The sequence below is a fragment of the Dermacentor andersoni genome, chromosome 3, assembly GCF_023375885.2.
Source record: "Dermacentor andersoni chromosome 3, qqDerAnde1_hic_scaffold, whole genome shotgun sequence".
In the NCBI taxonomy this organism is placed as follows: domain Eukaryota; kingdom Metazoa; phylum Arthropoda; class Arachnida; order Ixodida; family Ixodidae; genus Dermacentor; species Dermacentor andersoni.
Window position 1 is genome coordinate 49,099,524 of NC_092816.1, and position 12,234 is coordinate 49,111,757.

At 47.3% G+C, this 12,234-nt stretch overlaps 1 protein-coding gene across 1 annotated transcript; it reads right to left on the reverse strand.

Moving 5' to 3' along the window:
- Positions 1-7,336: 7,336 nt before the first annotated feature.
- LOC126520675 (ubiquitin-conjugating enzyme E2 Z-like) lies at positions 7,337-8,053 on the reverse strand. The gene has a single exon (XM_050169466.1). The coding sequence runs from the start codon at positions 8,051-8,053 to the stop codon at positions 7,337-7,339; it is 717 nt and encodes a 238-aa protein (XP_050025423.1).
- Positions 8,054-12,234: the final 4,181 nt, after the last annotated feature.

Genomic DNA, 12,234 nt, shown 5'->3' on the forward strand with positions numbered 1-12,234 from the left:
TCAACTTAACGAAGCTCTGCACAGCTTGCTAAGAACTCACTTTTGCTCCTTGGATTGGCGCTCTGACTACTAGCAGGTCCCAATGTCATCAGTTGATAGATCTGGAATCACATTCATTATTGCGGACGGTTGATAGAAATTTAACGTGATGGCTTTGGGACTATGCAATTGGCTTGCGACGTTTGAACCAACGGTGGACATCATGCGCGACTTAAAATGGAGAACGTGTCTATGCTGTCTCGGTGACATCGCTGTGTTCACCTCAGATCTCAACATGCATCTCTTCCGCCTTGGGCTAGTGTTGACGTTCTTAACCAACGCAGACCTGCAATTGAAAAAAAAAAAAACATGACCGATGATTACGATACTCCGTAATGCGAAATTTAAGCGTAGCTCTATTCGTGAAAGAAATGTGCCTGCCAATATTTTATTCTATGAATATATAGTTACATGGTTTATGTTCGGATGAGAACGCATTGAGTAGCATGAATGGGGCGAACGTTCTGTCTCGAGCGGCACATTGGCAAACGGAGCCAAGTGTGGCGCGGCTGCCTCGCTAATCGGGCGATCAGGACAGGCAGCGCGTGGGTGACGCGTGGGCGCGAATCACAGCAGCCACCGCAAACAAACCTCCACCCATGCAGCGCTTGGTGTTCATATATGATACCAGAGAATGCGCTCAGCGCATGCTTTATCAATTGCGTCATCGGTGAACAGATGGCGGCGCCGTACTCTGGGGCCATCTCGAAGCGGTCGTCACCGCAGAGACCGTCTTGCGCGGCATTACGCTCTTCTCCATACGCTTTCGCCCTACCCTCCTCCACCGCTTTCAGCCTCATGGTTCCGCTAACCCCTCCTTCTCAGATTTTCTCTTTGTGCCCTCTTAGCTATCGCCGTCTTTCATCCTCCATTGCTCTCCGCGTTTGCGCTTTCATCCTTCACTGCATTCCTTCGCTCGGTTCTGCAGTGCGACGAGGCCGAAGGACTATGCCAACGCAAGACGCAAGCACGGGCGCCTATGAGCTATGCCCTAAAATTAGTGATGAGGTTAACAACTGGTGTCGAAACCCCAAAGTCATACATGTTGCGCGGCGAACGCCTCCATTCGACACCACAACTCTACAAGGGATACATAATATACAGTTCTCTAATTCAGTAATATATTACACGTGTTTTGGGAGTAAGCTATAGCTCAGGCGCTCCTGTCTAAAAACTAGGAAAACGAGAAATTTGCTTTCATCGCCAACGACTGCACCAAATTTGATGAGTTTTTTTGCATATAAATGAAATAGACTTTAATGACTTTTAAAAGCAGGTTTTTGTTTTAGGTGGTGCATGCTTTAATAAAAGGTGCTGAAAATCGGGAAATAAATTAGAAAAATTAAACCATGAAGCTAACGAATCTGTACCACAGCTGTGAAAATAACTATTCACGAAAAGGACTGTAACCCATTGGCATTCCACAGGTAAGCAGTCTTAAGTTTCTCTGCCGAAGTTTTCTACAGAGAACGTATGTCTATAAAGTGGGAAAGTAATTTTATAGAACGTCCAAGGAGCTAGATATCGGTCGTGGTCTGACTGGTTGTCAAGAACTCATAAGCGGGCAGCGCGAAAGAAAGAATAAACAAGAACGATGAGAGGTAAGTGTACAGAAAGTGCCGACTTCCAGTGTACGTACGTTTCTTTGTCATTGCCCATTTTGGCGCTTTGTTGTTATGTGTTCAAAAATGCAGAAACCTCCCAGGGGCGCTATAACGTGAAAGTATTCCAATCTATTTTATTGTAATCTCCTAAGGTGAAATTTAGGTAAACACTGACTCAAGCATCGGGCGGTGACCAGCAGCGTTGTGAGAACAGCCGAATCAAATGCTCTCCTGCTTTATAGGAGGTTGCTTTTCTTTGCCTTTAAAACGAATAGCGCTGCCTATATTGATTGGTTTTTCTTATCTAAATGATTGACAAGACGTGAGATGCACGATCAAGTGGGGAGAGTTTCCAAGGGGCTGAGCCAGCGCAGTTAAAATAAGTAAGCGGATGAGGAGGGTGGTGCCGGCGTCTCCGATTGGACCGCTGCCCCTTCTCTCCTTGCGGTAATTGGTCGGAAATCGCTGTGGAGTGCAACGCAAGGTTAAGAATACCGCTAAAACAGATCTTCAGCGCAAAAAAGTTGGCACAGCGATGTTCTGTACTCGACATAAGGGCTGGTTAATGTTATACTGTCACGCAAATAAATCCGTGCCCTCCCGCAGGTGCGAGTAGTCAGCACTTGAGCGGTCGGCCCGCAGCCATCTCCTATCCCTTTCGGAAAAGGGGAATATCTCTGGCTATTAAAAAAAGAAAGCAGATTGGTGCGGCTTTTTCCTTCCGCTTGAACGCGTACACGTCGCTTTGACGCGATATTGTGATTTTTGGTGACAGAAAGACGAAGTCGGCGCAGCTAGGAACACTTTTGATGAATAGGAGACGGCTAATGGCCAAAAGGTGGACGTCGAATATGAAATAATACTTTTTTTTGTTTGGCATAATCACGCAAAATTAGCGCACATAAGTCATATGAGATGGAGAGCTTTAGCTGTGTTAGTGACGTTGCGTGACAGACAGATAGGTGGGGGTGGCCCGAAGACTTTTTGACCTATCGTGATTGCAGTATTGGAACAGCAAAATATAGAATAGCTCTAGACAGCGCTTGTGGCCACAGCATTGTCGGTGGAGCCAACGCTTACCTCAGCACCACGAGACACCACATTGTAAAGACTGCATAGCCTCTCAAGGTAGCTACGTAGATTATTTTAGAATATCTCTTTAATCTTAGCACCTTGAAGAAAAAATTTGTGCCCGCAGTGTAGTTCTACACCTACCATAAACCTCTTATTTAATTTAGGCATAAAAAAAAACGTACCATTCATGCCCAATACAATATAACATAAGGGTCTGCACAGCTGCTACCGGCAACTACCTTCGGTCAATGACGCTTTCATTGATGCGTTAGGTCCTATAAAGTGCGTATTTCTATCTTTCATTGATGTTACTTCTTTTAGGTATATTCCTCCCACAGAAAAAAAACACTGACGATTGGGATACCTCCTAATAGTACATTTGAGCGCTGCTCCATACTTGCTTTCATATCGCGATATTGTGGTTGGCGCGGACAATCTGTTTTCGCTGTGTTTTGATCGGTCTCTCAAGTGTGGGAGACATTGAAGCGAGCTTTCTGATGTAGGGACGATTTCCCTCATTGCCGACAAGGATGTTACGATCAGCCGGTACTTCGACCTCTCATGTGTTGGAAGCATTCAAGCATGCTTTCCCATGTCGAGATGATGTCCCACATGCTCGAAAAAGCGTCACCCCTCTACGCCCACAGCAGGCACCAAAGGGAGGACCAACATGAGATGGCGCCAATGATAAGAGGCCGTTGACTTCACCACCTTACAAAAGCACTGACGCTTCCACATGTTTCCCAAGGAGACATCGACCACAACAAGAGCGTTAGGGGTGATTGAAGGCCGTCCGGGCACCCGCGTTAGGCAGAACCGCTCGCGGCTCGCATAGTCACAACGATGTACCAGTAAAGCGAATGTATTCCTTCTATTTTTTTCCGTGATCACGATGCCCGCCTTCGTCGCCGTCTCCTGATGTTTTGCGGTTAAACCACCCTCTCTCGGTCGAGATAGTATCAGTGCACATTGGAAACGTAGCGAAGTGTGGCGCGACTGCCTCGCTAATCGGGACAATAGTCTTGTAAACATCGTAACATATTCATCTAAGAGATAAATTCATATATCAAGTTTATCCGCTTTAGATGCTTTGACGGACGCAGCTTACAGAATTACGATATGTGTTATTGGCGCACAGTTACGGATTTGGAAACAATGTGCTTCTAGAGTTTCGAATCTTCGGCATTGTCTGTTCAGGATTCCAAGTCATAAATAAAGATTCTGCTTCCAACATTCTCTAGACCTTAACTTTCTCGCTCATGTACAATGCATTTGATTTAAATTGGCCTATGAGTTATCAGAGAAAAACATTGCATTTCACGTGTATTTGAACAGGCGCCCTTGGAGTCGGGCCCGAGGTAAAACTCCCTGTTAATAAGCGCTAGGTTTTATCTATTGCCGTCATACTGGGCAGCCTTTTAAGCACCAAAAATCTACGAGATTAAGTTGTTCTGATCTAAAATAGTCTAGCCTGGTGCTTCTGTGAAAATTGTTGACCAAAAGAAATAGTCTTTAATGCCGCCTTCCGCTTACAATCATTGAAGTATTTTGTGTAATTCCAGTCAGCTTTAACTACGAAATAGAAGTGATGTTTCGTGGCCGTGAATTAAGCATGTAGAAAGAAGCATTGTGCTATATTATTCAGGATTCTTTCACGCTGGTCCTGTCACTTTTAGGGTTTGGAAAGTTTTAATCATTAATATGCACAAGAGAAAGATAATGTTCAATAGCCTGCAAAGGGAACTAGAGTCCACGATCGCCTGTTCAGCCTCTAGAGTCCGTAAAGGAGTAGGTTTATCTTGATAAATTACTTACTCTGCATCCTGATCACAAGAAATAAATTTACAGATGAATAAAAACAGGTTGGAGCGCATGCGGCAGTGATTGCCTGATACTGACAGGGCACTTCTCGTGACAACTGTCATTGAATAGAAAGATATGCAATAATTGCATCCTACCAGTGCTAACATATAGACAGAAACTTGGAGGTTGACAAAAAACCCCGAGAACAAGTTACGGTCCGCGCAAATAGCGATGGAACGAAAAGTGTTCAACGTACCGTTAAGATACATGAAGACAGCGGTGTTGGTCCGAGAACAAACGGGGATAGCCAATATTTTAATTGACATTAAGAGAAAAAAATGGAGCTGGGCAGGCAATGTAATGCGCAGGGTGTTCATGTGGTAGACCATTAGCGTTACACAATGTGTACCAAGCAAAGCGCAATCGAGGACGGCAGAAAATTAGGTTGGGTGATGAAATTGGAAAATTTGCAGGTGCAAGTTGGTATCAGTCTGAGCACGACAGGGGTAATTGGGCGATCGCAGGGAGAAGCCCTCGTCCGGCAGTGGACGCAATAGCAGGCTGATGTTGCTGCTGATGATGAATCATTGGTTGATGCGAAAAAAAAAAAAATACCGGACATAAATGACGGTAAGAAGATCAGAAGGCGGGACGCATGATGTCGCGTGGGTCCAGGCTCAGGTATCGGAGAAGGCAGTTAAGGAAAGTGTTCTGGGGATACTACTGTCGAGACTGTTGGAGGGAGGATCGCATTTGGCAGTGAAGCTCACCTTCTGGCAGCATTTTGTCACTTGATTACAATTTCGCCTATCCCCTCTAATAGAGAACAAATGCGAAAAATTGTTGCAGTGACACGCTCCTCTAAACAGTGCTTTAGAACTTCCAGCATACTGTGTGTTTAAGCAAACACTTCTTTTAAAAGAAAATGTCAACTCGAAGACTCAAAGACGCGGGCACTAATAGCGCAAAAATTGAAATGGATAATCAACTATTGAAGAAATATTCACTAAAGTGTTTAACAGATTACTTTCAGAAACACCCTAGGTAAATTGACTTATCACCGCTTCAGAAGAACGACCTGTGGTCAGTGTTTGAATCGTATATGTGCGGGTACCACCTACCATTTATTTATTTATTTACTTACCAGTTATTAATTTATTTACATAATTTAAATATTTTTTCTTGCAACCGGAACGTACATTTTTAGGTTCAATGCAGAGGATGGCGAACATAGCAATTCCTACTTTCCTACCTATGTAGATGGCAGATTCCAAGGTACAGTTTCCGCTTAGAGGTGCGCCGACAATATCGCAAGAGTCGCAAGAACTGCTATGGTAAGCGTTCGCCGCAAGTGTTGTAGATTCTGAGACTTGACGAGTGCATACGGTGGAAGTTGGGAATCGTGATGCCTGATAATTTGTCAGTACAGCTCCCCACAATATGCTACCCGGGAGTCATCGACATTATCGTGACGCTCTGACATACCAAAACTCCCTGACGTCGTGTAGTAATTACTGTTTAGTTTGATGACGTTGGCCCCAAGATACAGACAATAGTGTCATGTCTCCTGGTTGTGCTCGTCTGTGGAAGCGGCAGCGATCACTGGACGAAAGCGAAAGAACAGTCATGACGTCAGGAGGCATTCAGCTCCTGCGTACAGAAGCGATAGGCTTTAAAGACAGAGAGAGAAAATAAGCTTTGTCGTTGCTCTACGAAGGCTTCTGTTTGTGAGCAGTGCGGGTCGCTCTGGGTTTCCTTCTGCTTCCGGACCACCAGAGAGACAGCCGCCTCGCACGCTGGACGTATGAAGACGTGCTCGTACTTTACGACAGGGTTGGCGAAGACCGCCTGAAAATGCTCCAATATGGGATCTTAGAGGCATATTCTTTGACAGAAACACAGTTTAAAATGTAACACTGTAACAACGTAGCTTTGGATGAACATCAAACGGGGAGAACAGACTACCACGAAAAATTGAATACATAATACTCCTCAGATCGTACTCCTACTGGAGCCTGTGAGGTAACTGTAAATAAATAAATAAATAAATAAATAAATAAATAAATAAATAAATAAATAAATAAATAAATAAATAAATAAAATTCATCTAGCCGAATTTAGACGTCGCTAAGCTATTGAAACAAGCTTTGTGGCAAAATATTCAGGACTGTTGGATCTATCTGGATATATTGGATATATATGGCCCGGTAATTTCTTTGTGTTCGGGAGGTCTGTATTTACATTAGAAGCAACAAAAAAAAAATAAGAAAGAAAGGGTCTTTGGGCTCATTGAACCGAAGGAGGCAGAGAATGATTGTCTCCTGTGGACAGCAAAGTCGACGCTGTGTAAGGAGTGTGTCAATGCTGGCAGTGAAGTTCATCGATCGCCTGCCTGCACTGCTCCACGACATTTCAGTTTTGCGTATTCTCTCTAATAGCGAACCAATATGATTAAAAAAATGTTGCGGTAAGGCATTCTCTAGGCGGCGCTTTAGGACTTCACCTGTCTAACCAAACGTTTCGATGGGGCCAGGTGATGAGCACTTATAGATTCAAGGTCTCCTTTTCGCGCAAGCTACAACACATCCAAATGCTTTACTCAACCATGACAAACGCCGCCTTCCTATGTTGCAGCGGCCGTCTAATATTTGCGTTAGATCTCGCCAATTTCGCGAGCTGCTTCAAGAGCGCTTAATTTTACGTTTCGTGGAAATATGGGCTGATGCCGGACCGCCCCAGCATTCGTTCTTCAGCTGACGTGTTCCGTCGTAAAAAAAAAAGGGGGGGGGGGAGGGGGGTGACATGAAACCGTTGGGTCACTCCTTATTTTGTAGTCCGTTGGCCGTCACATCCTTTTCGTCGATCCTCTTTTTGATGTCGCGAAGTCGCTTCAGCAGCGGTTCGTAACTGCCATACGCCACACCCATAATCCACGAGAGTATTCCCCAGGAACTGATCTGCGCCTGGTTCCTGTCCTCGTACTTTGCGTAGTTGTCAGCGAAATATTTGAGAACCTTCTGCGTGAGAGCCGGTTGCGTAGGAGGCTCGGTTCTTTCCTGTAGACAGTCTTCGATCGTGTCGCATACGGCCACCTTAATCGCGTCGTGGCGCATGCTCTCCATAGCACCGTCGGCCAGGAAGGACTGTATGGAGACGAGCAGGCTGCCGATGCTCAGCGCGGCACTCCAACTCGGTCCATTAGGAGCCGTGCCTAGTAGGCTGAGGCAGATGTGCTCGCCGCGGATGTGCGAGTTGAAGGATACTTTTCCAGCGCCAGTCAGGAAACGCACACGAGGCGGCCGCATCGGGTAGTCGGGCGGGCACTTCAATTGCTGGTGGAAGAGGCCACCTTCGAGAGGCGTGCCCCAGGGTCCCAAGACGATGGCGTGCAGCACGCTCATGTCGCTATCTTCCGGGACGACGAACACTCCCTGCGGGGGGTCGGCGTGGAACTCCACCAAGTCCCGCTGTACCCTCTGCAGGCACTGCGGCGTCAGCTGCTCGTTCTGAACGGCGTCCCAGTAATTTTGCATTGCGCGATCCATTTTCGTCAAACTTTCACGACGACGAGGACTCTTGAGCAGATGTCGATGACCCGAAGGTCCTCAACGGCAACGGTCATAGATAATGATGGGTTGTAAACACATATATGGTATGTACCCACTACAGGAAATGCGCCTAAATTTGTGTGTTTGGCATGAAACATTAATAATAACTACAGGAATTAAACAAAGTGGTGAAGAAATTGTCTTTGGGAAAAAAGCATTCTATTTCTTTTATTTATTGAATAGCAACGGGTTATCCACTGCAGATCATGGCAAGAATTACATGTACATAGTGTCGCGTAACCGTCGTAACATACCGATTACGTGGTGGCAGAAGAGATACCAAAATTAAAGGATAAAGAAATACCGTCATCTACTACTTCACGGTACTGGCTTACTTGCGCTTAGAAATTACGAAGTCGACCTTCAGTCCTGGTCAGCGTTCAAGACCTTTACCGCTGAAGTTTTGAGTCACCGCGCCGTTCGCAAGTTACTCGCCGAGCAGTGCTTTGGAAAGTGAGGGAGAAAACCGGGTGAGACACTCACCAGTTATATTGACGATGATCTACACCTTTGCACACGTATTGATGCTTCTATGCCCGAAAATGGCAAAGTGAAATACATATTGAAGTACATCACCGGCGACATTCCTCACATGTTAATCGCGTAGGGTCTGCGTATACCGAAGCAGAGTTCATAGAGTTGTGCCAAAGCTATGACGACATCAGGAGGCAGCGCGAGTCAGCCAGGCGCCCTTCATGCAGTGAGTGATGAGGCTCTCTCTGCTAAGGCCGTCCTCCCTGATCACTCAACTTGTTGACACAAAGCCAAGCATTAGTGCCAGAGCAAGCCGCACGTCAGATTTCTATGCTACGCCTCGCTGAGCTTCTCCAACAGCCGCCGCTGCCGCAACCGCTCCCTGCACAGCTCGCCCTGATGCTCCAGCGGGTTATTGAAGAGCAATTTCGTGAGGCCCTACCAATAGGCCATCAGCAGTGCCTTGTTGCCGCTGCACTCACCCGCAAAATCCATTGCCGCGCAGCCTCCTCACCGACCCTTTGTAGCGATGTATCCACGGCCGCTTCCACCCGCTCGCCATCCCGTTAATCGACCTGCTCCCGCCTTTGTAAATCCTTGGCATTCACAAGACAACGAGACCATATGTTTCGCCTGTGGCATACCCGTGCATGTAGCATAACGTTCTCGCCGCCGCATGTTGCATTCTGACGGCTTTGTACAGACACCTCGCCACGCCAACGTGCAACCTTACCACGACGATTATCCAAGTCGGCAGTCGAGAAGACCACCAGCCGAGTGTCCGTTACTTGCACGTCGTTCACACTCCGCGTGTCGCCGCTCGTTGTCTGCCACGCGTCGGCGCCCTTGGCTCACGCAAGAGGAAACCTCAACGCCGCATTTCAGGAGGCAGGAACTGCGTCGCGATCGACCTGTACAAGTCCTCTATTGTCGCCTTCGATCGTTGTCTCCTTCAATGTTGACGGCGTTGTGCTAATTGATTATGGATCAGCCATGTGTGTACAGAACGGACGCCTGTTAGGACGCCACTTTCTGGGTTTTATCAAATCTGAATACATCGCAATGCCACCGTGCTCGTCTGCCGTTGTTCCCATTTTCTGTGGCGGTGGCTCCGAAGGCTCTGCCCCTTTCACTCCTTTGGAACTTTTCATGAGCCGCAAGGATATTCCGTTACCTGTTTCCACACTTCATATTTCAGCCATAGTTGTCTCTAAATCGTTTCTTTATGCAATGATGGCCTTCCTCGGCGAAGCGCTTAGGCGTGTTCAGCCCCTTGGTTATATCATTAATACAGTAAGTGGCTGACAAGCGGTGAGGAGCACGCTCAAGTGGAGAGTTTCGATGGGGCCAAGCTAGCTCAGTCAAAAATAGATAACCGGATGAGGAGTGTGGTGCCGACGCCTCCGATTGTTCCGCTGCCCCTTCTCCCCTAGTCGTTACTGGTCTAAAATTGCGGTGGCACTAATGGAAGATAAAGAATCGTGCTAAAATGGATCTTCAGCGCAGAAAAGTTGGCAGAGCGATGTCGTATACGTGCCGAAAGGACTGGTTAAGAGTATACTGCCGCGATAAAAGATTTATTATATGCAAATAAATCCACGCTCTCCCCTAGGTGCGAGTAGTCAGCACTTGAGGGGTGGAGCGATAGGCCGCCAGCCATCTTTTATTGCTGTCTCTGGCGATTAAAAAAATGGAGGACGCTTAAGCTTCGCCTTCAAGAGTGGAACGCGACAGCGTTCCCGTCGACCCGCCAAGGGGTGTAAGACAATGGGCTACGGCGCAGCGATCCCTTACGAAGCGCCCCGCATCGGACGCGGTGAGCGTCGAGCAACGCAGCGTTTGGCGCGGCAACGAAACGTGCGCCTGAGCAAACGGAACGAACCAAAGAACTCGGTGTCTCGGAGGGGGAAACGATGCCCGCCATCCAAACGTCGTGATCGGCACGGGCAGAGAGACAGACAGATAGTGATCTAAAGAATGGAAGGACGTCTTGATTCTGCAACCCGTGAGGGAGCAAGGATTTTTTGGATTGTAAAACTTTATTTGTCCAACAGATGTAGGGAAGGCTTTAAGCCTTCCCACCTAGACGACGGCCAGGAGTCCTTGGACCCTAGCGGCGGTTTCGGCCAGTTGGACGGTCTTCAGATGAATCTCCGGATCGGAGCTGAGTAATAGAAACGTCGTCAGGGGAGAGGGAGTCCGAGCCGCGACGCGCCTCGCGCCTGTCCCCGCACAACCCCAATGCGCGCGTGGCGCGCCCCCTGTCGGGGCAGCGCCGTACATTGAGAGGAGGGGTCTTCTGTGTTTGCAGCAAGATGGCTCTGCGTGTGCGGAAAGCGCAGAAGAAATGTAGCGGAAACGCACTTCGCTACTCGTGTAACTGCGACTTCTGTAAGTTACATGTTCATAATTACCGATATACACCGCAGTATAACTTTCTACGGCTCGTTTCTAAGGCAACACCGCATTCACTAGAGGCGCTTTTGTACCGCTTTCAAGCATCGAACTCGTGGCTGAGTGGTAGCGTCTCCGTATCTCACTCCGGAGAACCTGGTTCGATTCCCACCCAGCCCATCTTGCAAGTTGTTTTTTATTCATGAAGTGCCTGCCGGGATTTACCGCTCACGGCCAACGCCGCGAACACCGACGCCGACGACACCGACTTTTCTGCGATACGAGCTCCGTAACCCTGTCGCGTTAAAAAGCAGTTTTGTGCGGCATATTAAGTGGGGGTTGGAGGAAAGCTTTCTGACCAATCGTGAACGGTTGATTGCTGTATTAGAGTTGAAATGTTTAGAATTGCTTTAGGTAACAGCACCCCACAGGATCGGAGCCCTCATTCGCACTTCTTTAGAGCCAATACTTACCACAGGGCCACGAGATGCCACTTTCTAAAAGCTGTATAGCGTCTCAAGGAACCTTCGCAGATTATTTTACAATATATTTTTATTCTTAATTCTCTGACCAAAAACCTTATGCGCCGCGGTGCAGTTGTACACTTAGCATAGACCTCTTATTTAATTTACGCTTGAAAAAAAAACGTACCATCTATGGCATCTACAAAGTAAAATAAGAGCATGCGCCACCGCTACCGGCAACCACCCTCAGTCTGTTACGTTTTCGTTTGTGCGCTAGGTCGTATAAAGCGCTTATTTGTTCATTTTATTGATGTGCCCACTATTTCTGTATATTCCTCCGACAGAAAAAAACACTGACGATTGAGATAGTCCCTAATAGGACTTTTGAGCGCTGCTCAGTACGTGTTTTCATATCGCGATATTGTCGTTTCCGCGGACAATCTGTTTTCGCGCTGTTTTGATCGGACTCTCAAGTGTTGGAAAACCTCAAGCACGCTTTCTGATGTCGAGACGATTTCCCTCATCCCCGAAAAGGCTGTTATGATAAGCCTCTACTTGGACCTCTCAAGTGTGGGAAACATTGAAGCGTGCTTTCCAATGTTGTTTCCCATGTCCGTCATACTCGAAAAAGCGTCACACCTCTACGCCCTGGGCATGCGCGAAGGGGAGGACCCGAAGGAGAATACCGCAAGCGCAAGACGTCATTGACTTCACCACCTGACAAAATCACTAACGCTTCCACAAGTTTCCCAAGGAGACATGGACCACAGCAAG

What these genes read in the sequence shown, in the direction of transcription:
- LOC126520675 (XM_050169466.1), bottom strand. Translation starts at nt 8,053, where the DNA reads ATGCAAAATTACTGGGACGCCGTTCAGAACGAGCAGCTGACGCCGCAG.